This window comes from Seriola dumerili, unplaced genomic scaffold (assembly GCF_002260705.1).
Source record: "Seriola dumerili isolate Sdu_G_001 unplaced genomic scaffold, Sdu_1.0 BDQW01001888.1, whole genome shotgun sequence".
Classification (NCBI taxonomy): Eukaryota; Metazoa; Chordata; class Actinopteri; order Carangiformes; family Carangidae; genus Seriola; species Seriola dumerili.
Genome location: NW_019176143.1, coordinates 117593 through 144206, shown reverse-complemented (window position 1 = coordinate 144206; position 26614 = coordinate 117593). Strand labels below are relative to the sequence as shown.

The 26614-nt window shown below is 40.9% G+C and overlaps 1 protein-coding gene across 1 annotated transcript in view; it reads right to left on the bottom strand.

Annotated features, from left to right (window-relative positions):
• The window catches only part of pcp4 (Purkinje cell protein 4), a 33332-nt gene extending 25027 nt beyond the window's left edge, over window positions 1-8305 (bottom strand). The window contains exon 1 of the mRNA XM_022768900.1: window positions 8044-8305. Within this exon, the coding sequence (XP_022624621.1) occupies window positions 8044-8052 (9 nt within the window). The 5' untranslated portion in view covers window positions 8053-8305. The remainder of the gene's footprint in view (window positions 1-8043) is intronic.
• Between the last annotated feature and the right edge of the window lie 18309 nt (window positions 8306-26614).

The following is a 26614-nucleotide window of genomic DNA, read 5'->3' as shown; positions in this document are numbered from 1 at the left end:
TATACTTAAAGTGGACACACAATATAACACATCAGTAGTGTCACTAACACTTCCCCTGACGTGGGACGGGCTCCAGCTCCCTGTATAAGATCCTGAGGAGGTTTAGACATGAGGGTAAACAAAACAAATAAATGAGAACAAATCGGTCCATTTCATGTCCTTTTAAACATCCTCAAAATACATTTTCCTTCTGCTGCAGTTACTTCTGGCCTCCGCCGCTCATAATAATCATTGAGAACAAAGACACAGGACATTAAGCAACAAAATCTGCCCCGAGGTGAAGTTCAGAATGTTCTGTAGAGTCAAAGGTAATTTGCTGATTTGACACCAAAGTCAGCTGGGGTAGATGTAGAAGAGATGAGCAGAATCTGTACCATCTCATGGAGACTTAAAGGAGTCAACAGTGACTCCTTTATAACCTTTAGAACTGGTTACCTGGTTATAATTTGCAAGTTTGACTAATTTTAATTCATTTAATAGTAAGCAAATGAATCTTCCTGATTTTAATCATACAGTAAAATGAACCTGGCTTCTCAGCCTAACCATTGCAAGCCACTGTATTCTTTACAGTAAACACCAGGCTTATAACACAACAGTAACAAACAAGACATTACCTCAGTTTATCTTCTAAATGTCCTGAATGAAAGCTTCAATCTGGAAATCTGACTGTTTCATTGTTCACTGGAGTTGCTGCCAGCATGGTTCAGATATCAGACCAGCTGTTCTGTGTCTGACGGTGTTTGTGAGTGCATCCCAGAAACTAATGAGCAAATCCTCTAAGCAACCAGAAATGAAGCTCTATATCTCAGCTGCCGTATTAAGTTCCCATAGAGAAAAACAAGAAGCAGTTTTAACTTTCACTCTCCTGCTTGAACACACACATGTCTAAGTGTGAACACTAACTGTGATTCACAATTTGATAATGTGCTCAAAAGTATCTTCTAAAAGTCTCTTCTACCATCTCAAACCCAGTGGCCAAAACAGTTTAAAAAATCAAAAATCAATACATTTGCAAACCTCGGTTGAGGCAACATACTGTGTAATACCACGTATACCACCACTGAAATCCTTTTATATTATAAAAGCCCTAATTCAGAGCATGAGGGAGCTATTTGCCTCTGCTGAGATTTTTCCATTTGTCCAGATGTTCAAACTGGGGACCCTGCAGTCACAAACATGTTTGTGTAACCTCCTTACTCATTAGGTTGGCCTGCGGACCCCTGCCGTCCCCGAAGTGTTCGTTTCAGTCTCAGATCTGTGGAGTATGCTGCTGTAATGATTTCGTGGGAGGTGAATTTGCAGCGTGTAGCAGTAATGTCGCTCTGCTAATTCAGCCCTTCCCAACCCACTCACCCACTCAATACATAATGTGAATGAGTGAAACATTCACACCAGCACTCACACGCATGGTGCACTATTGCTGACATTGCTGAAATGTGTGATTTACATGGCTTTTTTTTTTTTTTTTTTTTTAACACAGAGATGACGCCTATTACCATACATTAACACATTTTATGGTTGTCAAACTGTGCTTTCACATCTCAATCTGTTGTGTTACAATCTGAATATTGATAGCTAGAATGTTAATGTACAACAGTAACATATAATGTTTGAACATTTTAAGTTTATCATGATTTTCTGTCCACATCAAAAAGCAGACACTTTTTTTTTTTTTTTTCTTGCATGTAGTTTACTCAGATAGCAACTCATCCATCAGCAGCAGGTTGACAAGAGTTCTGTAAACATCTTCCAAAGCACTTCACCGGAGCAACAGGCTAAATAAAGATGTCAATTTATTTTATTGATTCACTTTACATGGTGAATTGCATCTGCAAGACACAATCCATGAAACTGAGAAACAGGGGCCCGTCAGCTCTGTGTACTCAGCTGGTGAATTTATGGCAGCATAATAATCAGACAACAGCCACACATGCATTACAAAAAGTGTTTTCATCCCAGTCACTTAGCCACCCAGTGTGTAATAGTTTCACTGTGCGTTCGGCACCAATCCAAGTGATTTATGATGCTGCGGTTGAGTAAATTGCCATTCATATCTTCTTTGCTGTTGATAAAGATCGTGCCCGTTGATGGAGTGTTTGTTGAGTAGACTCACAGGGAAAACTAAACCTGTTGTGAATCAACATTAAGATAATTAATAGACTAATAGAATGAGATTGTTTATGTGATTGTTTTACAATGGCAATAATAGAATTATTGTAACTGTTTAAAGAAGCTTTTAAAGCTTTTAATTTGACACCCCTCTCTTGCATATTTTTATTTACAAGTTACAGCATCATGATGGGGTGGCGTTTCTGTGTAACTGTCCGTAACATTAAAACCACCTGCAGGACAAACATCTGTAGAGACAACATGCCATCAGAATGCCTTCATTAGAAAGTCCATTACAACAGAAAACTCACAGCATTAAATCACAACTGGTGGTTTGCATTTTAGTCCATTTACAAAGCAATGCCAATGTAACCCATTAGAATGAAAACTGTCTCTCCAAGTGTGTGGTCCATTTGCCTGTGGGACAGTGAACAAGAATGTGACTGACAACATTGGAGGCCATGACTCAACAGATCTACACATTGCACAAAGGTGCCCTAATCCAGCAGTACCTGCGCTAAAGCTGCTTAGTATTCAAACTGAAGGCCAGACCACTTCCTGTTGTAAATTTACCAATCTGGAGAGACTATAGGACTGACTTATTTGGCTTTTGCAAGGCACAAATGCAGATTTCTGCCCTCAGATACAGAGTGCATCACAAGTATTAAGTGACTCGTGTTACTCGTGGTAAAAACCTGCTGATGACAGTTTTTAAATGGGGTGGAGAAGAAAAGCTTGAAAAGTGTTGAGAACGCCAAAAAAGAGGGGGGCGAAAAAGACATTCCCCAAAGCAATTCCTGACATCTACCCCAGATAATGACAACAAATGAAAATGGATGCCATGACTCCCACAGTTTTGATAAACATGATGCATCAAACTGAAGTGGAAAATGCATCCACTTTTCTCTGGAGACATTAAGACAGTGGATTTATCACAAATCCTGTTACATTTCCGACCCAAAGCTCGGTGTCGGGCCTCTTGAGTAGTATCATACAATCCAATCTGAGGACTGGGAGGGCGATGATGTGTGAAGATGTCAGTCCAGTATTACAGTTGACCAATGGAAGGAGGGGAGTTGCAGCCTCAAAACACAAAGCAGATTCTTGTCAGATATAATTAAATCTGGTCAGTTGTCTTCGTCTTGGTGCAGTAATATTCGGTCAAAGTTTTGCGTTTGGAGAAACACATTCGGTCAAAAACTAAAGGAAGAACTACTGTAATCAAGTTCGGGAACTGAGTGGAATTCAATGATTCTCACCAAATCACAAAGCCTCACTTATAGCCACTGAGTACAGTGCACTACAATAGGTTCATTTTGCTAAGGAAGCAAAGGTCTCAACCTCCTAAAAACTGTCAAGCTATTCAGAGTTGCCTGATTTGTGCTGACTATTAATGTGATGACCTCATGGTTACTTCACGGGTCGGGGTTATTTCAGTCAAAGTACTTAGAGAAATTCCAATCTCTTCTTAAAGTGGATTAAACAGCTTTTTCTGTCAAATTTATGTCTCTTTTCCAGGGGCTGTTGAATTCAGCCAAGTTCAAAGTAAGGCAGGGCTAATTCAGAATAGTCTGTCTGCCTATGATTTCTCACTGCAGTCGTCCACATGACCAAAGGCTTTTCTTATCATAAAAAACTCTAAATCTCCAAAGAAGCTGGTACTTGTAATAATGATCTGGCAGCCAATCAAGCTAAGTTTATGCTAATTTCTAATCATGCTAATTAGCATTCCTGCTCATTCCCAGCTGGGCCAACTTGTTCAAAAATGATGCTGGTCATAGAATTAATGATTGAAAAAAAAAAAAGAAAAAAAAACTTGAGTGTGACCACAACTCTCCAACTGCACGTGCACGTGTGGATGCACATACACATGCAGGAATGTAGACACCTGTGCACCGACACACATGCATGAAAATCTTACTTATGCAGTCTTATGAGCACACCCGTCACATCTGTGTTGGTATATTGGGTTACAGCAGTACGTAACAACGCTCCTTTGATCTTAATTAGCTCAGAGCAGAATATGGATGGGGAGGTGCCAAAGTAAGATCAATAAGATCTAAGAATATCTTTTCCTTAATTTAGACACCGTCTTCAAAGTCTGAGTGAGTGTTGACGGAGCTGACGTGACAGCGACAGAGACAGAGACAGAGAAACTAATTCTCATAGGAGGCTGGAGAAACTAGAGATCGGCTGCCGCCATGTGAGCTGTTTTGGCTTGAAGACGGCTTAGTTATGAGTCAGTGACTGTGGGAATATAAAACAGCAGTGTGCAATTTTGTACTCCAAAAATACCTGCGAGTCAACATGAGTTCAAGTACCCTTGGAAAATGTTCCATGAAATGCGCAGTAACTCTTAACAGTGGTTTTTCAGTGCAAAGTTACCTAACTTATAGAAACACACTGACCACCTACAGGCAACTGTAAAAATGAAAAATTCAAAAATAAAGAAATGAAAAGCAAAACAGTGAAATGTGTCCATGTTAACTGGAAACTCTAATCCTGCCGTCTTTGCATTCATCCTTAGTGTTTTAATAAAGGGCAGGATATTGCTTTGTAACAAAAGGCTGCTGTTCCCGTATGGTTTGCTTGTGGCGTGTCACTTCTTATAGCTGGCTCGCAGTAGAGGCTCAGGCTGCATTCATGTCATACTGTTTAGATCAAATTTATGAGCAACTGAGTCAGAAAAAACATTTACATCAGCCTCCGACTCTGAGATATTGAGAATTTCTGACAGTTACAATATTTCCCAGTTGGTGAAAAGAACTGCCCCTTTTACACAGCCTGTTACGGGCGGGGCGCTAAAAGGGAGAGCCGGCGTGGTGGGAAAGACGCCATGTTGTGTTACACGTCATGCCTCTGAGGGGTCTTCTGAATGGCAGTATAGCGGGATCTCTGTTTTACAGGGGCTAACCGTAAAGTTGTCAACGAACCATTGGCAGTTACATCTAAATAAAATCTGATATTAACACTTGTATCTGGTTTCCCGAACCACTCCATGTAACCCTATATAACTCTGCATAAACTGATCATTCAAGCTGCTTAAATGATGTGACTTGGAGGCTGAGAGCAGGTCAGGGCAACAGGAGGTTTTCCTGTTCTTCCCGCTCTGTCAACAGTGTGTGAATGCAGCTTTACTCAGACAATGCAAGCATTAAGGTTATTAGTGAACTTTGTTTTTCATATTAGGAAAACTGTTTGCTGTGAGTTTGTGGAGTTGTATTTACTCTTGCTGAGTCTGCTTCACATTTCTAAACATCAAAATGTTGCTCTGTGATCCAGGAGCACAGCACTGCTCAGACAGGCAGGAGCGTGAGCACACAACAAGCTGTAGCTTAAGACCTCAGGAAGTTGATGCCTGACTGACATGACGGTTAGTAACCATGTCAGTAGCTTAAACTCTATTTTCTGAATCTGACAGAAAAGTATTCAAGCGTCTGAGTCAGCCATTTCCCACCGTCTGGAGCACCTGACAGTTTTTCAGTCTCTCTTGTCAGCGTGTTCTTTCCTCCCTGACATGAACACACTGATAGAAGTCAGAAGCTTTAGGGACTTCTGACTTGTTCCGCTGGATTTTTAAAAAGGTTTTCAAGTTTTTGACTCGCTTCATTTGCCAAGCGACAGAGAAAGAGAGAGAGAGAGAAGAGACCAAAGGTAAAAATCAGAGATGTAAGAGTAAAACTGTGTAACAGTATTACCTTACCTTGGAGTATTGTACTAGTTGTGAGCAGGTATGTGTAGATGAAGGGAGGCGGAGAGAACAAGGGCGCAGAGTGTGATCGGGATGAGGGCGGGAGCGCCGCAGTGCTGACCACTGCGAGACTCATCCATCCAGAACATGCTGAGCTGCTCTGCTTCAGTTACTGGCTTCAAGTCAAGTTTGGAGAATGAACACGTTGATGACTTTGACTGAGAACAACTCCACTCTGCATAGCACTTGACCAAAGATATCAACTAAGCAGAAAAATCATCCCCCTCCACTGCCTCCACTGCCTCCTCCACCTCCTCCTCCTCCTCTACCTCCTCCTTCTCCTCCTCCTGACATTCGCACCATGGTCATGTTCTCTCTAAAATTACACCTCTTTTAATCAACAGGATGTGACAGCGTCTCTTTACTTTGCACATTATTACCGAACAAAAGACCTGGCTGATTTGGCTGCCGGCGAGGGATTCAATTATTCCAAAGCTGCTATAGCTCCTGTTGTGTGTGTGTGTGCACCCTGAATTCATCTTTTATTGAGGCGGCTAGTGAATGACTTGTTCTAAACAGCTTGCAGGGAAGTATGTAGATGTTTGCCACCGATCCATTTGAGGGAATGGCAGTCTGCGTACCATTAGAGGACCAGATTCAACTCCAGTAAGACTGACTTCTACCTGAAAGCAGCCATTGGTGAGATTGAAGCGTTGGGTCTGAGGAGCTTTACAGCCGCTGCTCAGCCTTGCAGCTTATCCTTTGTGCATACATCTACTCCTACAGTATGTTTTCCTAACATCAGCGCATCCACAGGGTTAGACAAACACAAATTTCTGTGTAATACAAAAAGCAAATATACCGTACACCCATTATGTATGTGCCAAACAAGAATACTCCCACTGCACATATATGTTATAGAATAAGAAAGTTGTGACTTCATTTAACACTATATATGAACTCTGTCCTAGTGCAGCAGAATAGACTACATATTACTTAGTGTAAAACCAGGGCAAGTGTCAAGGCAAAGTCATTCATGTTCAGTCTCCCCTCTTTTCAAGCATCGCAGCAGCAGCAGCAGTGACGAGCACAATTCAGATTTTTCTCAAAAAATATAAAAAAAATTAAAAAAATATTTCATTATAAATGTATTTTTTAAATTAATTCTATAAAGTAAATGCATATGTTGAATCTGAACTGAACAACTTGTATTGGCTGAGTGAGTTGTTCCTATCCTATTCTGATATTTCACAGACTAACAAATACTGTAGTTGTTTTTATAACATCCATGATATGTCCCAAATTAGCGCCAGGAGTGGTGACATTAGCAGAATTCTCCAAGGCGTTCAATAATGAACTTTACAGTTTCTGCAGAATAAACACTCTCCGTTAAAAAAGAGCTATTAATATCCTCCTCCTCCACATTCAAATGAATGGAGCTGAACATCTGTGACTATATGGGATGGGGGGGGGGGGGGGGGGGGGGGGAGTGAGCTGTGGGAAAACCTAACAGCAGTTTTCCATTGCAAGCTTTAACCCCCTGCAGTGAAAGATCCCTGATGCTCTTAACTGCTGGGCTATTCATACTGAGAGATACACCTACAGCATTATGGTACAATCACCTGAGTGTGTATCCACCTGCGCTGCGCAATATACTATCAATTACATGCTGTCAATTAAATGGCCTGCAAAACATTTCAGTTTTCCTACAACATGAGGGACTTTAAATTGTCATTTTCTTCCATTTTGCCGCGCTTCTCCAAAATTCAAAGAGCGCAAGGTAAGCGCTGTTCACGCCAAATGTTTCTCTTCCTAACCTGTTCATACTGAACATACTTCTTTATACTGTGGTTGCTGTCAAACCGTGCAATACAATTCATATCATGACTAAACGTGAAGTAGCTCTGAACCATTGTAGTGAACAGTTAATGTCATGATCTATCGTAAACCCACTACACTGTCACTCGTGGGGGAGAAACCCACAGCACATTGATGCGCCCTGGTGTTCCCTGATCGGCGCGCTTTGACAAAGCAGCTGTGCAACATCTGACACTGTAATGAGACGTATCCACGCGGCAACAGTAAATGTCGGGTGAGAAATCTCATCAGTTAACAGAAATCCGTCGACAAACAGCTGTTAGGTCTCGCATTAACGATGTTTCCATCTGCGCATTAGCGCACGGATCGTGCGTAATTTGGTTAATCCCGACATTTCTTTGTTTTAAAACATAAAATAGTCCTACCTCGCTCATGGTGGAAGATAGTGTCGAGGTTGCTCGCCTGCTCCCAGTACGTGAGTTGCGGAATGAGAAGTTTCAGCAGCGGTGGTCTTTAAAAGAGTGGCTCGCCGCGGACAGAGAAGCTTTATAAAGTGTTAAGACCAACTCCTCCGTGTCATCACGTCACCAATAAACCAATAGGAACGCCGTGGGCAAATGTGTCTCCCAAGTCACCACCCAACTCCTTCAAATATTCATACGCTGTGTAAGCCCTTTTTCATCATGATCAGCCAAACGGAGCGTCTCTCTCCTGTTGATGAACACCCGCTCACTAATGTGAGCGTTGGGAGACATTTCATGCGCCACTCACCATGTCATCAATAGAAATTGTAATTTCATAACATGTAGCATTGTCACACCCACCTGAGTGTGTGCAGTAGTGCGTGGGTGTGAGGTTCATAACAAAACCTCTAAAGTAAAATTATGTTCAACCACAGGGGTTTACAGTTCATCTGTACACAACCAAATGTCTATCCAAAGTGGCATTGCTGTATTTTTTTAATATAATTTTTGTAAATTACATTTAATAGTAATTTTTTTAAATTAAATTTGCTTGGACGTGTGCGTGGCATTCTTCTCATATTTATTGCATGATTAATTATATCCAGTAAAGGTTTACTGTGGTATAATAAGCTAATTAGATTTTCTCTGGTACATTCCCAAATAACTCCATGTTGAATTTATTGCATCAGGGAGACTGAGCTTTGTGTTTTAACTTTATTAAATTTCTTTTTTGAAAGAGAAAGAGCTGGTTACTTATCAGAAAGGATGGTGCCTATTTCTAGTGGGCTTAATCCTTTTGCATCAGACTCATTGCATCCAGCCATATCCATCCCCTCCTTTTCATCTGCTGTAACATCAGTTTCACAAATTAAGGTAGCTAATTATCATTTGTCCTTAATCCGTGCATCCATTTGTAAAATTCAGTACAGCCAGGGTTTGTCAAATAGAACAACTTCAATCCAAAGTCCAGATGTGACCTCTATGTGGTTCCTGCACATCTAAAAGGAAATGGTTTCGGACAAAGAGAAATAGGACTGAAGCTCTGATGTGAATGCAATTTGAGGGCTGTTCAGCTTCCTTATGGACTGCCACTGGAGCTCTAGTGAAGTCCCAGTGGAGTCTTGATGGATGGGAGAAGAAGAAACTGATTACAAATGAAGCCTAACATCTCTGCTGCTCTGACCTGACCTGTGTGTCTCTGGGTAACTGTCAAAGCGGCTGACAAGCTGGAGTGGATTTGCACTGAAAATGGCTTTGGGGGTCTTTGTTCAGCAGAAATAGTCCTTAAATTTCTCTGCTCAGGAGAGTTGGAGGGAAGGAAGTTGTTTTGTTTTGCCAAGTGCAGCAGATGGTACTGAGGTTTTTGTAGAAGCTTATGAAGTTAGCAAGGCACAGCACAATCTGTGATGGCTGGAATGTAGCATCATAGCTGAGCTAATGTTGTCCTTCACAGCGTTCAGGACACAAACAACACAGCACATTAACTAAAGAGAAGTTAGGGAAACTTGTCGACCCACTCTGGAGGTAATGACTTGAAGTCCTACAGCGCCACAGCAGTATGGCTTTGTGCAGAAAATAGAAAAGATCAGACTGGAGACGATACTGACTGAATATCAAATTTCCATTTAGCTGATTTTATATCAGCTGAACAAAAAAGGCTGTGTCTTTTCTTTCTATTTTTGTCATCTCATTTTAGTGGATTTTCCTTTTTAGAGCACAGGTGAAGAACTCAAGTATGTGATTCCACCCTCAGAGGTCAAAGGTCATCCACAGAACACAGATCATTGTAGCCATTTAGGGATGTGATGAAGGACAATTCATGAAGGGGTGGATGGGAGCTGACACCGACCGCATCTCCATCTTTCTTGTTGGTCTAAACATACTGTCCACCGCATGAACAAACTCTATTTCTTCCTCTTGGAAAACTATAAAAATATGTTTTAATAATAGTAATATGTGTAATATGTTGTGGACTGTTTCTTTGAACTTTTTGTGAGATCTCGTGCGCCTGTATTTTATATTTCCATTCCTCTGTGTACATTTTTGATGCTGCTCTGTTATATTTCCATCAGGGTTTTGACTCATGAATTATTCCAAAGAAACACCTTTATTGTGCTTTTTGTATTGAAGATACTCCTCCCACAGAGAGTTGCAAAGAATCTATTTTTAGTTTTGTGTGTGTGCGTGTGTGTGTGTGCGTGTGTGTTGATGCCACATACTGTATATGTAAATGTATGCTAATCAGGCCTTTTGTAGACCTTTGCATACATTTCTCCAGGACTTTAAATGATTTTCCAAAGCCCCAAGTACACACAATGAACCCATGCTGTAAAATTTCACAAGATCATTACATGACACATATAGTACATATCATTATGTTATGTGATATTGTATGATATCGCTTCCACTCTTTTGTGCTCAACAAATGTCTGGAGCCAAAACTGCTTCTCCTTTACTTTTAATCACTTTTACTTTTAATCACTTTTAAAACTTAAAACAAAAATCATATCAGGATAAACACTTTGAGATGAGGGGTTACAGGTGCAAAAGTGGTTCTGTTGATCATACGAATCCTATAATAGTATTTTTATATTCTATATTTATGAATCAATCTCATTTCTTTAATTTGAAAAAAGAACTGCTATAAAATGTGTGTTTACGGTGTCCTGCCTTGTTTTGTGACTGGTGTAAGTGATTTGGCACAAGATGTGTGAGGAGTGAAGACTGGTCCTGAAAGTGTGTTATTGTCAGGGATGAAGATGAACAGATGAATTCGAACAAACCTAACTGAATGTATGACAGAAGAAAAAAATGCATGCACTCAATGAAAAGATTATACATGCGCTGTATGAAAACCAAGGAATATGTGTCATTACTTGAAACGTACGATTGTTAACTGTACTTAGAAGAAAGAAAAATATGTGACAGTTATAAGACATCAAACACGTGGTGTGTGTTCAACAATGTTCCTCTTCCATATCGCCTGTGTAGAGCATGCACCGGCTCTCTGATGCACACAATCTCATCTTTATTAAAGGAGACATAGAGAGCATTTCGAGCACAGACAGTTTTTCCTTTCATCTCTGTCTCTCTGAAGAAGCCAACCTCAGCCCAGTAGGTTGGTACAGAGGAGCAAAGAGGGTGACCTCAGTGTCCTTCTTGCTGCAGGGCGATGTGGATAAAAATAAATGCCTTCACAAACCCAGCAGAAACTGTACGAGTGATATAAATAGTCTAAATGATACAAATATACAGTGTTTATACTTATATCAGTGTTTTTACTTTATTGTCACTTCATCATCAAACTTTTACAAGCAATTGTGTGAAAATGTAAAAGTCGTAAAGTGTAGTGGAACATTTAGCAAAAACATGAAGAGTTTGATAGACTGTTCCAGAAGTACATTATAAGAGCAATTTTACAACATGAAAAATGAGTCTGACATAAGATATTTGATGGTCCAGAATGCACCTGCTCTTTTACCAGCCTAAAAGGGCACATGTCACTCCACTGCTCATTGACCTCCACTGGCTACACAAGGCCGCCCAAATCAAATTCAAGTCACTATCGCTTGCCTTCATAGTGACTTCTGGGTCTAGACCCATCTTCTTGAACTCAGTCATACAGGCTTATGCTCCTTCTTGACCACTGCGCTCCTCCAAAGAATGTCGTCTGGCATTGCCATCCCTGCACACAAGGCAATCACAGTCAAGACTGTTCTCATCTGTGGTTCCCAGATGGTGGAACAAACTACTAAATGCTATCAGAGCAGGGGCGTCCCTCTCTATCTTCATGAATCTCTTGAAGACTCATCTCCTGCGAGAGTACCTCCTCTCCGAACACCCAACACGATAACATACCCAACTGGCACTTACTCTGCATGTTCGATGCACTTCTTTACCTGATCTTCTTGCCCTTCACCTTATTGAATAGATTTAGTACCTAGTAATACTCCAAGGTCACGCACTGCACTGGGGTTTTGACTGTTGTCCCTTACCTGTTCATTACTATGAGCATGGATAATGTAGTTGATTTTGAATCAGTCTCATATAGACCGTCTTGCTGCTGTAAATACTCAGTGGAGCACCAAATGTGTGTTTTAGTAAACCACAGCTGTAAATAGTCCCCCACTAATGCACTATTTACTCCTGTTTAAGTGACATTTGGTAAAACCTACAGTGTTCAGCCATTTAAGGACATTTTTTGCCTTTCTAGAGACTGAAAGTAAACATCTGCGAGCGGAAAGATTTACATCTTCAGTGGGTCGGGGGTTGAGAGTCAGTGTTGAGTGTAGTACTGAGAGACGGACTAACACACTGTTGGCTTTGGGATTTACATAGGATTTGCTGACAGAAATATTAGTATACAATACATCATTATTTCTAAAGCACAACACAGGACAGAGACAGACTAAGAGGGATAGTCAGTGAGGACATATTTATACTGTGATGAACTGTGGGTCTCGACTATCTATATAGCAATTGCACAAGTGCTGAGAGCTGCAGATCATTGCACAGTATCTCTACAGAATATAGTAAGAGCCTTGTCCAACTCCAATGGGATTTACTTCCTCAGGTCATCTGCAATTCTAAAGCACAGATAAATAAGATGAACTACATGAGAAACGCTGAGTGAGAAAGGTGTGCTCCAAGTTACTGGGAAAAACATTTACATATATGAATATGTATACATGAACATGCCAATGAAATCAGGATAGTAGGGACAGTAAAGATACTTTGACCTTTGAACTTTGAAACCCTGATGATGAAGTAAGCCATATTTCTGCTCTCTGCAAAGAGTCTGTTATGTTGTTCCTCCATGTTAAGTGACTTCTGTTGCAAAAATAAAAACCAGATTAGTATAAATAAAATTTAAAAAAAAAAGGTTTCTATCATCCACATTCAGTGCGATTCACTGTGCCTTGAATGGCAGAGAACAATAGACGCACACAGATTTGTCTTGGTGACACTGGTGCAGACGTGGCGACAGCTTACAGAGTTTCACAGTACACACAGTATGAACAACAGGAGCAAAGTGTAAAGTATCATTCACAGTCACTGCGCACTGCAGGGGACATCATCAGATATATGGTGCACAGTCGAGTACACAGTACGAATCAGTCCACACGTACACATTCACCCTGCAGCAGAGGGAAGTGATTTATCTTTATCGTTATGTTATTTCAGACTCCACAGAAGGAAGCTGATCTGCAATTACAGACGGCTGCCTGCAGTTAACCTGACCCCTGATATGTACTAGCACCATGAACGTGTCCATGGCTTTTAATTTCCACACACAGATAATACTGTTTGCTCTGACTGGTACCAACAAACAATATTTTTCCATATCAGCTCTGTACTCAGTCAGTTCATTTAAACTGGACGTTCTTTCCAGCACATCGTCTTTGTTCAACATTGTAAATGTGGCTGTTGGGAGTGGAATTAGCCAGGTAGGATCTTGAGAGAATGAGACAATAATCAGTTTCTCAGCCAGGTGTAACAGAACGTTCATTTGTGCAGCTAATGAAATACTGAATAAACACAAGTAATACATTTGCAAAAGACACTCAGGAGCAATTAGCTTTCAGTTTCAGCCCTATAAAATGATGATGAGCTCTCTCATGGAAGAAATTACTAGTTTTTAAGGATCAGGAAAGCAAAGAGTAGAGAACATACGATGATACTAAATTTAGTTGGACAGAGATGAGATGAAAAAGAAAGAAAAGGAAATCACCTCCCTTAAGGAAAGTCTCTGTGCTCAGAAGAAGAACAACCAACTCCTGGAGGCTGCCTGGAGAGAGACGATCAAAGGCGCCTTTGAGAAAGAGAGAAAAGAAGCGAAGGTAGAATATACACAAAAGAGGGGACAGAAGAAAGTGAATACAAGAATTAGAGAAACAACGCTGAGAAAAATGTCTCATATAAAAGTACATGAAAAGGTTTTGGTCAAGCTGAGAAACAAGGTGAGTTGAGAGCTGATCCAGGACAAAAAGCAAGTGGAATAGAGGATGTGATGGTCTGAGACAACATCAGGAAAGAGTAGATTGAAGACTGTGAGAACTTGGAGGTGTAGAAAGAGAGGAGAAAACTGGAGATGGTGCAAGTGCTGTTGGGGCACTTTCTGTTGGAAGGTAAAGAGTAACAGTGATGGTAGGTGTAGGAGGCTGTAGCTCAGGCTGGACAACTGAAGATCATCCTTCTCACAAACACCAGCCCAGTATCTTTTGGAATCACATCCATTTTGGGCAGTTATACACCTCTTGATGAAAGTCAGTGTAGAAAATAGTGTGTGGGCCGTGGATCAGTGTGTAGTGCATCAGATGTTTGTATCCTGTCATATACCTGAAATAGATGTTCACATGTTTGCTAAGCACAAGCTTTCCATAATCAAGTGTTTTAGTTGCCTAACCCTAACAATATTACAGACATTTTTTTTTTATCTTTCCCACCTTTAAAGTGATAGTTTGGGTTATTTGACGTGGGGTTGTGTGAGGTATTTAAACATAGTCAGTGTATTACCCGCAGTAGATTTGGATCGGCACCCTCTTAATTTAAAGAAGCAGCCGGGAGTACCTGCACAGAAGCTGAGTGACGTACCGCTGGGTGACGGGGGCCACCCTCTAAAAAATGCCCACCGTCAAACAGCCCTTTCCTTTGGAACCACATTTTCTTTACCGCCGATCTGCTGTGCCACTGCAGAATTCTGGAAGCGTTTTGTTGGACGTAAAAAAAAAAAAAAAAGGAGTTGTTATGAAAAATAATCTTTTGGTTTTTGTAGGATCATCCGATATTGGTGATCTTTGTCAGGGTTGCAAACACACAAACTGTGCACATGTAGGCCTAATACACTTGCCATCACCCACCCAGCCTTCTACGCACTCCTGTTCGTCTGACTCTGATCAGCTATAGTAGTAATCCAACTTCCAGGTTCTGTTTCATTATCTTTAGTCTTTCCTTATACAACCCAAAGGTAAAATTATAGGACCATGTAATTTTAAGAGATGCTAATATGATTATTTTGTTAGAACTGAACGTTTTGTTCTTTGTTGTTTCACCTTTATAGGCTGCACCTGTACATACAGTAAATCCACCAGTGTTGGAATTCACTGGACTGAAACCACAAGAATTAATTTCAGCCTGTTGGTTTGTCCGTGGGCCAGGGGCCAAGTCTCGGTACAAGGCTGGAAGCTACAGAAGAGAGGTAGCTCCATTTCTCTTATATCAGGTTTTTCTGTTTGTAAGCCTGGGGCCACTGTATCGCTCAGCACAACATCTTTTGTCTCCACACGTTTTGATTAAAGTACAATCACACAGCACTCAACACCGGCCCCTTTCCAAGGGCAGCTTTTTATAATTCTGGTCAGGGATGCTGGGATGTGTGAGTACAAAGTAATGTTAAAATTGTGCTGCCCCTGCTCGAACAGCACAGACTGATTTGCAGCAAGCTCATATAATCAGTTTATATGGTTCGTAACCAACATGGATATCTCTTATTAATTACTAATAAATACTTATTAATAATGAATCTACAAAGCAGTCAAGGCAGAACTCTTTAGTTTGTCTTCACTGTCATTAAAGAGCTTGTCAAACATTCCTTTTCTGTGATTTTTTAAGTTGAATATTAATTAATTGATTTAAATGAAATGTCAGCAAGTGGATGCTAGAATTTCACTTCAAACCTGCAGCGTTTTACAGTAATGAGGGAAGGAGCTACTTTTCTACGTTACAGAGACTAATAATTTTATAATGATGAAACCAGCGTGGAGGAGTGTTAACCTTTTGCTCTTTAGCTATTACTGCTCCTCTTGTACTTTTATACACCCTGTAGCTCCTGCATGTGGCCAGCCATCACAGATTTGTGTGTCTGCATGCATGCATCTTCACACTCTCTAAACAGACGTTGTCTCTAAAGAGCCCAGAGACAAAGCTCCTTGTTGTTATGACGAAGTTAATCGTGAGCACGGACACCACTGGACAGCTGCGTAAAGAAATCTCGCACAGTGGAGAACTGACAGCTCCGCCTGCCCTCAGATCCTCTTCTTCATGATCTACAGCTATTCTCTCTCTCTCTCTCTCTCTCTCTCTCTCTCTCTCTCCCTCCTTCTATACGCTCCTCTTTTGTCTTCCTCTCTATGTCCTTTCCTGGTGATCCCCTCCTCCTGCGGGACTCCCAGCCGCTGCCACACGCCTCGTCACCCTCCTCTCGTGTGATGCTCCCTGTCTCTGTGAAGCGTCGGCTGCTGCGGCCAGGTCCGTGCGTACGGTGAAACACACCTCCTCATCAAGAGTGTGCAGAGCCATTTTTATAATAAGTGTTAGCTGCTGGGCACTGACAGCCACAGAGCCAATCAGCTTCTATTAGCACACAGCTTGCTGAAGACAAAGTAGGGTGCTGCTAATGAGATGCATACTGTGTGAGAGAGGAGGGAAAACACAGCTACACTACTTCAGCGTTGGAAGATGGTAGGGACCAAAGGATGGAGATCTAATCATTGAAGTCCGTAAGAAAGCCAGTAGATGTACTTCCTAAAATTTTGAACTATTCCTTTAAAGGCTGAGCAATATGCTTTTAGAAAAACTGGATTCTCAGCCATCGTGCACAAGCAGTACATGAAAGACATGCTCAGACTTGCCGTCCCATCTTTTCCCTTTTCACATCCACACACACACACACACACACACACACACACACACACACACACACACACACACACACACACACACACACACACACACCTTTCTCACCTTCTGCACATGGCTGCCATGCCCAGTGGGGATCTCCAACAGAGTACAGACAGTTCATTTTATGTCTCAGCTCTGTACACTGCAGTTATTAGTGCTAATTACTAGGAGTGTTGCCAGTCAAAGGAAAGTGATGATACGCTATCTACATGTCAGGCGCCAGTTGAACGTCTGCCTGACAGAGAGAGAGACAGCGATGAATGAAGTGCAAACCCACCGACTTGATGTCCTGAGAGTGAATTTAGCACTCTTTGCCTACTGGTGAAGTCTGGATTCAATTTGTCCTCCCTTGTCTGTGCTGCTGATCAATACCAATTGTATTACAAGTGGAGCCGGGCCAAACCAATGTGCACTGTCAGCACCTGCACATGGATGGATTGGCAATACCGCTGTTTATTCATATCAGGGAGAAACACGTTGGGAGTAATTGAATCCATCTTAAACCGATCCCTCTCATCATGTATATCAATAGCAAATTAAGGATAACTGTATTGTCACTTGATCGCAAAGTCAATTTGAGGGTCGAAGGCAGCTTTGTGTGTCATGACAAGTGAAAAGTCTGGAGAAGTCGCACATTGAGCTATGTGAAAATGAAATAAACAAAGCACTAAAGCTCAAAACAATGTAAAGAAAAAAAAAACCCTCTGCTCCTTAAAAGAATAATTTGATATTTTGGGAAACACACTGTTTTGCTGTCCTGCCAAGAGTTACATAAAAATACCATTAGCTCTCTCATATGTGTTTGTCAGATGTTGCTAGCTACAGTCAGGAGAATCTTATCTTAGAATACTGATTGAAGACTTTGTTTAATTTTGGACATTAAGTCTTTACGCTTAGCTGCTCGGCAATTGAGGAAATAAGGGTATTTCTCAAAATGTGAACTATTCCTTTAAAACCTTCCTTTCTGAATTTATATTATTACTTAAGCAATTTCCCTCTGTGTCATTATCAACTACAACTGCATTTGAGTCTGCTTAGTTATTAATATGGTGACATTGACTTGATTATTATTGCAGCTGTCTTGGCCACTACACTTGTTTCCTACTGGATCTTCAGTATGTAATGATTGGCACAAAAACAAAATAAGAGTTATCTAATATATTTAAAAATGCCTCATAAACGTGTCTATATTTGATGTGTTTTGCCATTCTCAGTTTTGGCTCCTGTCTACTCTGTGCCTATTAAAAAAATAATAGCAGTGCAGTTTAGTTGGCACAAAGTGAGATGGAAGATGGTGCCGTTAGCTTTTAGCGGAGACAAGAGAAACAAGGGTTATTGCCGTATTTATACCATCATCTTGTACAAGAATTACGTGAAAATATCAGAGAGATTTGTGTGGATATACAGAGCTGTAACACTGTCAATTTCTATGAAATACAAAATTATTTGTGGATGCACTTTCATGCCAAGAACGACTTTTACATTACCACTCCCACATTTATGGAGCTGTTAAAAGCAGCTGTTCCATTACGCTTAGGTGTTTTTATTGCCTCGTGATGCTGCACACAAAACAGCAACTGTGTAAAACTATGACAGTACATCCAGAAACAGGCTTAACAGAGAGCAGACATCATAAAAAACTTGAAGCTGTGAGTCTGAAAATGCCAGGTAAAATCAGACCGTAGAGTTTCATGCGCAGGTAAACAAACACTCTGTTTGGTTGGGAGGACAGAAAGAAAAACAGAGCAGAGGAAGTCTGCTGGTTCAGTGTTTCTGTGAGAAACAGGGTGATTCTCTGTTGACTTCTCCGTTTCCTCCGAGGAAAGGGTGTAAAATCAAGATGTTCATCAGCATGCACAAAAAAAGAAAAATTCACACTGGAGGAGGTGTGTAATTACAGCTGTCCTTGGCTCAGCTGGGAAAGAGAGAAGTCATAGATCCTCCCATTAACTGAATAACGCTGTATTTTAGCCACAGAGCAGAGCACAGACCTGAAAGGGAGAACCAGTCAACTCAGCATCAAGCAAGAGAGCAGCCGTGAAGAGTTGGTGCTTAATTACTACACAGGCAGAAGACCTTGGTTTCCTCCAACTTCCCAATGACATTATTGGAAACTGGTATTTTATGAGACAAATTGCTGAACGAAGCAAAAGCCCTCCTGACAAGGGGCACAAAAGACTGGCGTGGCGTGAGGGTACATAACTGATGGCCTATCAATACTCATTAGTTTGGAAATTAATTATTTCTCATTCACCCAAAGGAAAGGAGATGGAATGAAGAGACCAGGACAGATCAATTAGGGATGAAAGAACATGTGGAGTCACTGTCAAAAGATTAAGCCTACTGAACCTAAATACGACCGTGGCTTCTGTTAGATTTTATTGGTTTCTTCTGCAACAAAAATGCAATTAGTGTCTAGAAAGGCTTGTATAGAGCAGAAGGAAATGCATTTTAGGACAGTCTGCAAAAGATTATAATATACAAGTATATATATATATTAAATTGACATGGGCATGGTTCATTATCAGGATAGATTTCCTAGGTCTCTGAAAATGGGTTTGTTTGTTTTAGATATTGCCAACAGTGTTTAAATTACCAGTGTTGAGGTTGCCAAATGGTCTGGCAAGATCATCAGGGGCCTCAAATGGTCCATTTTTCTGCCAGTTCTTTCAGGAGATGTTTGGCCAGGTCTCTGATTTTTTGCCGGTTCAATGGTTTATCGGAGTCTGTGATGGAGCAGTACAATATGAACCCCAGGGAAGTTCAAAGGCAGCCTAATCTCCACAGAACTACTGTCAATGATAAAACGAGAAGCACTCACATTAAGGTGGTACAACCAATGGTCACTGTCTTACAAACTTTTTATGCAGTCAGGCACTTCTCTCTTTCTCTCTCTGTAATCCCGAATCTTTCACCTGATCTGATGGTTTCTCTCTTTGCTGCGGCAATTCTATTGTTAGTTACACAAAGAGATCAGGAAGATCGACGCCTCTATACATTGTACTACAATCCACCTTTGTGAAACTTTGGGAAAATCCACACACTCATAAACTTTTATCGCCTGACAGTCACTGGAATATGTGTGAATTTTCCCTCATCTTTGTGAACCTCATTTTTTAAGTCAGTAGTTAATAGCTGATATTGTCTTATTGTACTGCATTGTGGGGTTTTTCTTATATGTTCCTCTATATGTAATTATGGTGGTAAAAATATCACAATAACCTTTCAGTGTAATGTATTAAAATACTACAGCACAAATTACAACAAATCAAAAATATACCATACCATTAGTCAACATACAATTAAAGTAGTATTTACAACACAACTAAACATTGTGAGTGAGGTACAGTAGTATTTGTTGCAGGTTGTTGTTCTCACAGATGTGTATTCGTTTGGTCATTCAGAGTATGGACCACTCTCTGAAAACAATTCTTCAAGAAATTCTTGTAAATAATTGATCTGTGTTCCTACATGTTGGAGATAGTTGTCTTCGGACTTAGTTGAGCGTATCAATTATACAAAGCTTCTTCCACGGATACATCTTCTTTCTTGTGTCATGGCATCCAACATCTCCCTCTCTCTCTCCCTCTCTCTCTCTCTCTCTCTCTCTCTCTCTCTCTCTCTCTCTCTCTCTCTCGCTCTCTCGCTCTGTCTCTGTCTCTCTCTCACCACCATGTATCCTTGTTGCTCAGCTTGTATTTTATCTTTTATGTTGGAGATGGTTTCGATCAGTAGGCAGGGTCCCAGGGAGTTCGGGGGAAGATGAAGGCTATTTTACTACACAGTATAAGAGCATCCACCTCATGCTCAGGGAGGAAAGCCACCCACACTTCATCTGCCTTACGCCTCAAAATAGTGGAAGGAAAAAAAGAAAATCAATGGTGTGCTTTACACACTCAAGAATTTAAGCCAGATCATGGAGGACTGCAGGAGGGTTTGTGTTTCTACTGTACATTATAACTTTTGGAATAAAGGAGCCAAACTTTGACTCTAATCCAGCTCTGTATAACTTCCTGTAAGTATTTTAACAAATCATGGAATTAGCTGCTATGTTTTGAGGGGTACAGATAAGCATCTACATTTACAGTACGGATCTGAAGTTTGTTGGACAAATCTGTTGTATGTTTGGCTCCTGAACTGCAGAGTCAGGTGAAAAAGTGCAAGTGGAGAGTGTAGCTCGTCCTGTAAGAGGCTTTCAGTTCATCACAACATGCTAGCACAGCTTAGTCCACTGCAGCATTTTATCAAATGGCACAGCTGTCATTTTTGGATGATCCCCTTATGTGCCCTCGGCCTGGACACCACTTCCTGAAATTCAGTGTTTCCACATCCCACAGATAAGTTTAAAGCATTTCAAAAATTTCCACAGACAGTCGTACTTCTAGTGCTTTGCATGAATGTCTGTTTTTCTCTATTTAAGCCATGAAACTGAATTTGACATTCAATATAAATTCATCATATAATGTAATTTGAAAAGCCATTTAATAGAATTTCCTTGCACTCAATAATTTCATTCATTTTATTCCCATTCTCATTCTCATTTTCTTACTGCAGACAAATCTTTTTTTTATATAAAAATCATGTGACGGATCAACTTTAGATTTGCAAATGCTTGGAGATATCTGAGTTTGAAAATGATGTCCACCAACAGCGCAAATCATGAATAGATTCATTATGCATTTTCATTCAATTCATTTTCTCTGTGTAGAAATCAAGGAGACATTTTTCTATTCTTTCTATCAATGTGGAATTCTTGGTTTTCTCTGAAATGATGCACGCATCGACCACCATGTCCTCTGGGCTATTAGGAGGCAATCGAGCAGTTCCCTCTTTTTAACTGAAACACACAAATCAGTGGCAACATGACAAATGCATTGACTGCATAACTGACAGCAGTTTGGAATATTGCAGCGGCAGCCTTATTTGTTTAAAGTCAGCTAATTTTTCACTCTAACAGCTTTTGACACACATCTTGCACTTGTTTGACAAACTTGCTGCAAAGGCTTCTGCTTGAGGGTCAGCTCCAGCTTTCAATAATAAACTGCTCTCTTTGGATATTGTATTTTAGGTTCATGTAGTCAACCAGATGTGGCAAATACAATTTCATATGCCAATAAGCAGTGATGATGTGAGGCACTGGTTCTCTTCATTTTCTTTTTCACATGCAGAACTTACATTATGTCTTATACCACTGATATATTGTCATTGCTAATTGAAATAGCAACAATTGACGTGTTTCCAGCATTTTCATCTGGTTAGGTGAGGTTGCGATACCACTGCATTATTATGAACAGACCAAACCTAGAGTTACATATGTGGGTTCAGAGGATGCATGTGAGAGTCAAGCCTGGGGAAGGAGAAGGTACACTAGAACATTTGAAACTTTCTGACCTACCAGAAATTCAACCTATCATCCAAAAGCCAGATCATTAAGCGTTGTGACCCTTCCTCAAACTGAATGTCAAACAGCAACCAATCTGACAGAAACTCATTTAGACTCAAAACTTATTTGGGCGGTCCAGCAAACGTGTCTTGCCTAGTCTTGTGTGTTTGCACAAGTATGTATGCAGCATTACTTGAGTTTGCATATGTCAGCTGCACAAGTGATGCCCAGCACATGGCAGAGAAGAAGCCCCTGTGTTTCTGTGGGAATTGCTTTACCAGGCTACTGTACAGGTTGTCAGATTGAGCAACGAGTCAGTGCTGGATTTTACGAGAAGTGCTTTCTGTTACAAGAGAGTTGGTGCATAAGTCTTTTTGGGTGCCCATGCAATGACAGCTGAATATCATTTATCAGGACAGGACTATCAGGGGATGTGGTCTGCAGAAGCGCTGACATGCTGAACTGCACTGCCAACGTTGTTGCCATCTGAGCCCGGCCATGACAGATGGGCAGGTCAGGACTCATGATAAAAAAGGGCCCAAGGAGCTTGCACAGTCGCAGCCATCCCTGTCCCTTCGGGTGACACACAAGGACTCTGTGTCTATTAGGAATATTGGATTGATCTGGGCCAGCATCAGCTCACCTTCAGTAGAGTTTGGTCAAAGATGAGTAGAATCATTATTGAGCACAGCTCAGACAGCCAGCAGATTAATCATTGGTCTAAATCAGTGCAAAAACTGACTACATACAAAACTTTAAAATTGGTAAGTAGCTGTAGTTGTAAAATAGTTCAATAATGCACTTTAAATACACATAGAAAATAGTGGACTTGTCAACAAGTAAAGAAGTCAACAATAAAGGCCACAGTAGGTCTCAGCTTTTACATTTTACATATAATTTTACAATTTACAGATTCAGTCTCTGTCACGCAGTGTTGGCACACTGTAGAGCACATAGCAACGCTCTGAAACTTGCCAGTTTCAACCTGTTTAACGTCAGTTCTGCTCAGGTTCCACCAAATATTAATTATTACAAATAAATAATAAGTTGTTTTATGTTTTAATTACTGTACTGTACCTGAAAAGACAGCCAAGACCAGAATTCATGGTCACCATTTAGCCAGCCTGTCTATTGCTGTATTAAGTTTTCAAAGATTTTGGAAAGACTGTTTTTCACCTTAAAGAAGTGATTTTTGACTGGGTCAATAAATAAATAAATGAAAATCAATTTTTTTGGTCTACACACAGACACCTAACTCAGATTAGAAATTAAAAAAAATCTAATGTAAAGGTGTGATGCCAGTAATTACTTAAATACACAATATTACAAAGAAAATCATACTGATTGAGCATATGGCTTTTTGCTTCTTTTTTTTTTTGAACTGTTTATTGTTGGCTCGTTTGAAAATCACGGTTCAGGTCAGTAGATTAGCAAATATGAACGACTGGATGTGATCTGACATAGCACAGTGAGTCACACGCACAGAGAGACTGGATGGGTTTGGAAATATCTCAGAGGCAGAGGAGATGCACTGCTCAGCCAGGCTGCAGACTGCGGCCACCGCTGACACCCACTGCTCTACCCGCCATGGGTAGAGCAGTGGGTGGCCAGTTAATCAGCCACAGGGACCCCACATAAAAGACAAGTAACTCCATTATAATCAGTTTTTCTATTTTTTAAATACTGACCATTGAACAACTCTTAACTGTGCGCTGTGGTGATTAGTCTGCGAAAACACTTCACAGAATCCCATTAAACGGCTAATCAAGAGTATCCTATGCTAACAAGGTTGTGTCAAGGATTTTAGCCTCAATTGCCGGTAATGGCCATAGACACATAATACAGTGGCACAAAGTTACTTTTGAAGGCCTTTAATTCAGCAGGAGCCCCGTGCTACGGCGCTCTTGAAAGCATTGACTCTCAATAATGAGAGGAGGTGTTAAGTTATTCATCAGTGGTGCTCTACCAGTGTTGGCCCTCCAGAGCCCAAACAAAGCAGGAACTGCTTAATTTGCACTGACCAGTGCCAAGAGGGCCCATTTAATTCAAGTCAATCAGCGCAGTGGCATTCTGAAGCAGCGAAGCTTTTACATGTCACTGGGGTCTGTTGTGCATTAATAAATATTTATGAAGCCGATGATGAAGTGCTCTCAGGGTTTATGTTCCATTATCATATTTATGTCGGAGGAGTAACAGTGGAGTCCTTGTGGCCTCCTGTATTCAAAGTTCAGTGATAACAGAGGTGCAGGTGTCGCCACCTATGTGTTGGCTCACTTTAGCTGAGGAGTCTTAATCTATAGTTTATAAACTAGCAAAGAGCACCTTGTTTCTTTTAAAATAGTCCCCAACAAATGCATTTTGTGCTCCAGGTGGAATAATGTTTGCTAAAAACTACATTGTCCAGTTGTTTTAGGAAATTACTTAATCTTTTTTAAAAATGAAACTACATATTTGTGAACCATTTTTTTAAAGATTTACGTCCTCAGTATGAGCCAGTGGAAAGTGTTGAGAGATGGTGAAACACTTGGTTTCGGTCTGGTTTTGTTGACAATAACAAAAATATAGAATATCTACAGTTTAACCTTTAAATTGACAAATAATGAAACACAAACAGGAGGCAATGCTACTCTGGCAGTAAGATATTTCTAAATGTGTGGCTTTAATGTCCTTGCTCTGCTCTGCGTCTTCTCCTACAGCAGAGCAGTGACTGGACTGCTAATGGACCCTGACGAACAGGAAGTGGAAGAATATAACAAGCCACAGGAGACATCATGTTGTACTCCAGAGAGCCATTAGCTAAAGTTTCCATGTATTTATCCATACACAAAAAAAGAGTGCAGTGGCTTCTTGCTAATTGCCAACAGAAAACTCTTGAGGTAGCTAGGGTGGTGCACCCTAGCAGCAGACTCCCCTCTCGCCATCCCTGATGGTTCTGTTCCACTCTGAAATTTTCTGTGATGCATGCATGAAGGAGGGAGATACCTGCTGTACTGACAGGTGGTCCCTTGTAGATTCAAGAAGTTTGTACACTGAGATAAGAGACTGGGAGCCAGAGTGGCACTGGAGACTGAGCATGTGCAGTGTAACTGTAGTGTCACACAGTGACATGAGGAGGAGATCGGTTTGTGACGGACAGGAGGAGCAGGGCAGACGGCGAATGAGTGACGGGGACTCCAGAAGATGGCTGAGGTGAAAGTGAGGGGCCTTGTTACAGCCTCACTGTTGGAAAGGCAGACACTGACCGGCCCTGGCCTGGCAGGCTCTGTGAGCTTTAGATGCCTCCAAACAATACAAGCACACCACTTTGTGGAGCGTAACCGACACCCTAAGTAAGCCCCGGGGAAGGGTAAGGTTAAGCTGGAAAACAAAACACCAACGCAGGTCATGTAATAGGCCTCTCATTTTGCGCATGTCTTTGTCAGAAACCTAATTTATTTAATAGCCTGCCTGCTTCAATGCCAGGTGTTTGGCGCGAGTAAACAGAAGGCAGCGACGATGAAAGCGTAGCGGGAGAGAGAGAGAGAGGACAAACACTTTCCTCACATGCACTGGCGAGATGTGATTTCCAAAGTGAAGATCTGGTTCAGCCATCTGGTGATAGAGAATAGCAGGAAACTATGTCAGCGTGCTATTTTCAATAATGCAGGCATGCATGCTGTCACTATATAATTGACAATTCAAGGGGAGAATTCTGTGAAATGTCAGCCTCTGTGCGTTTATTGTATATGCCTTTTATTTACATCCCACGGTATAAATCTGTTTCTCTTTCTCTTTTTACCCTCAGCCCAATTGACACAAAAGACGAGACTCCTGTTTTCTATCACACTGCTTGAGTCCATCATCTGGCTGGAGACAGTATAAATAAATCCAGTTCACCTAAAAATACATAAGAGATAACTGCACCTCCAGTCCTCACTCTTGATCCTGACCTCTGACCACCCTGTAGATTCCTCATCCATACTACATTTGTTATCATATGATGAAATACAACCTCAGAATTGAGCCCACTGCAAATAACTGCATTTGTTTTCAGCAGAGGTTGTATTTGCAGACATTAAGCCACTATGCCGCTCTCTGGGATCGCATTCATATTCAGCTAATAATGGTTGCCAGTAGAGATAAATCAAGTCTAAAACTGAAAGGTCCAATCTGAATGTGCATTGGCCCTCAGTGAAATGAAAGCATATTTCCCATTCAACAAAATACAAGCTGCTGATTATGTGCTTTGCCATTTCCTTTCAAGGCCTTTGTAGTAGTGAGAGATGACAAATGAGGCATTACTATGAAAAGAGTCAAAGCGTTATCCAGAAAAAGACAGTTTCTCAGTTTCTCCATTGGTACAGATTTTTTACTTAGACACTGTGACATTATCAAACAATGATAATGACCCATGTGGTAAGTAATTTAATTAACTTAGAGGAGATGGTTTCTGAAATGTGAAAAATAATACATGGGTGTCGGCAGGAAAAT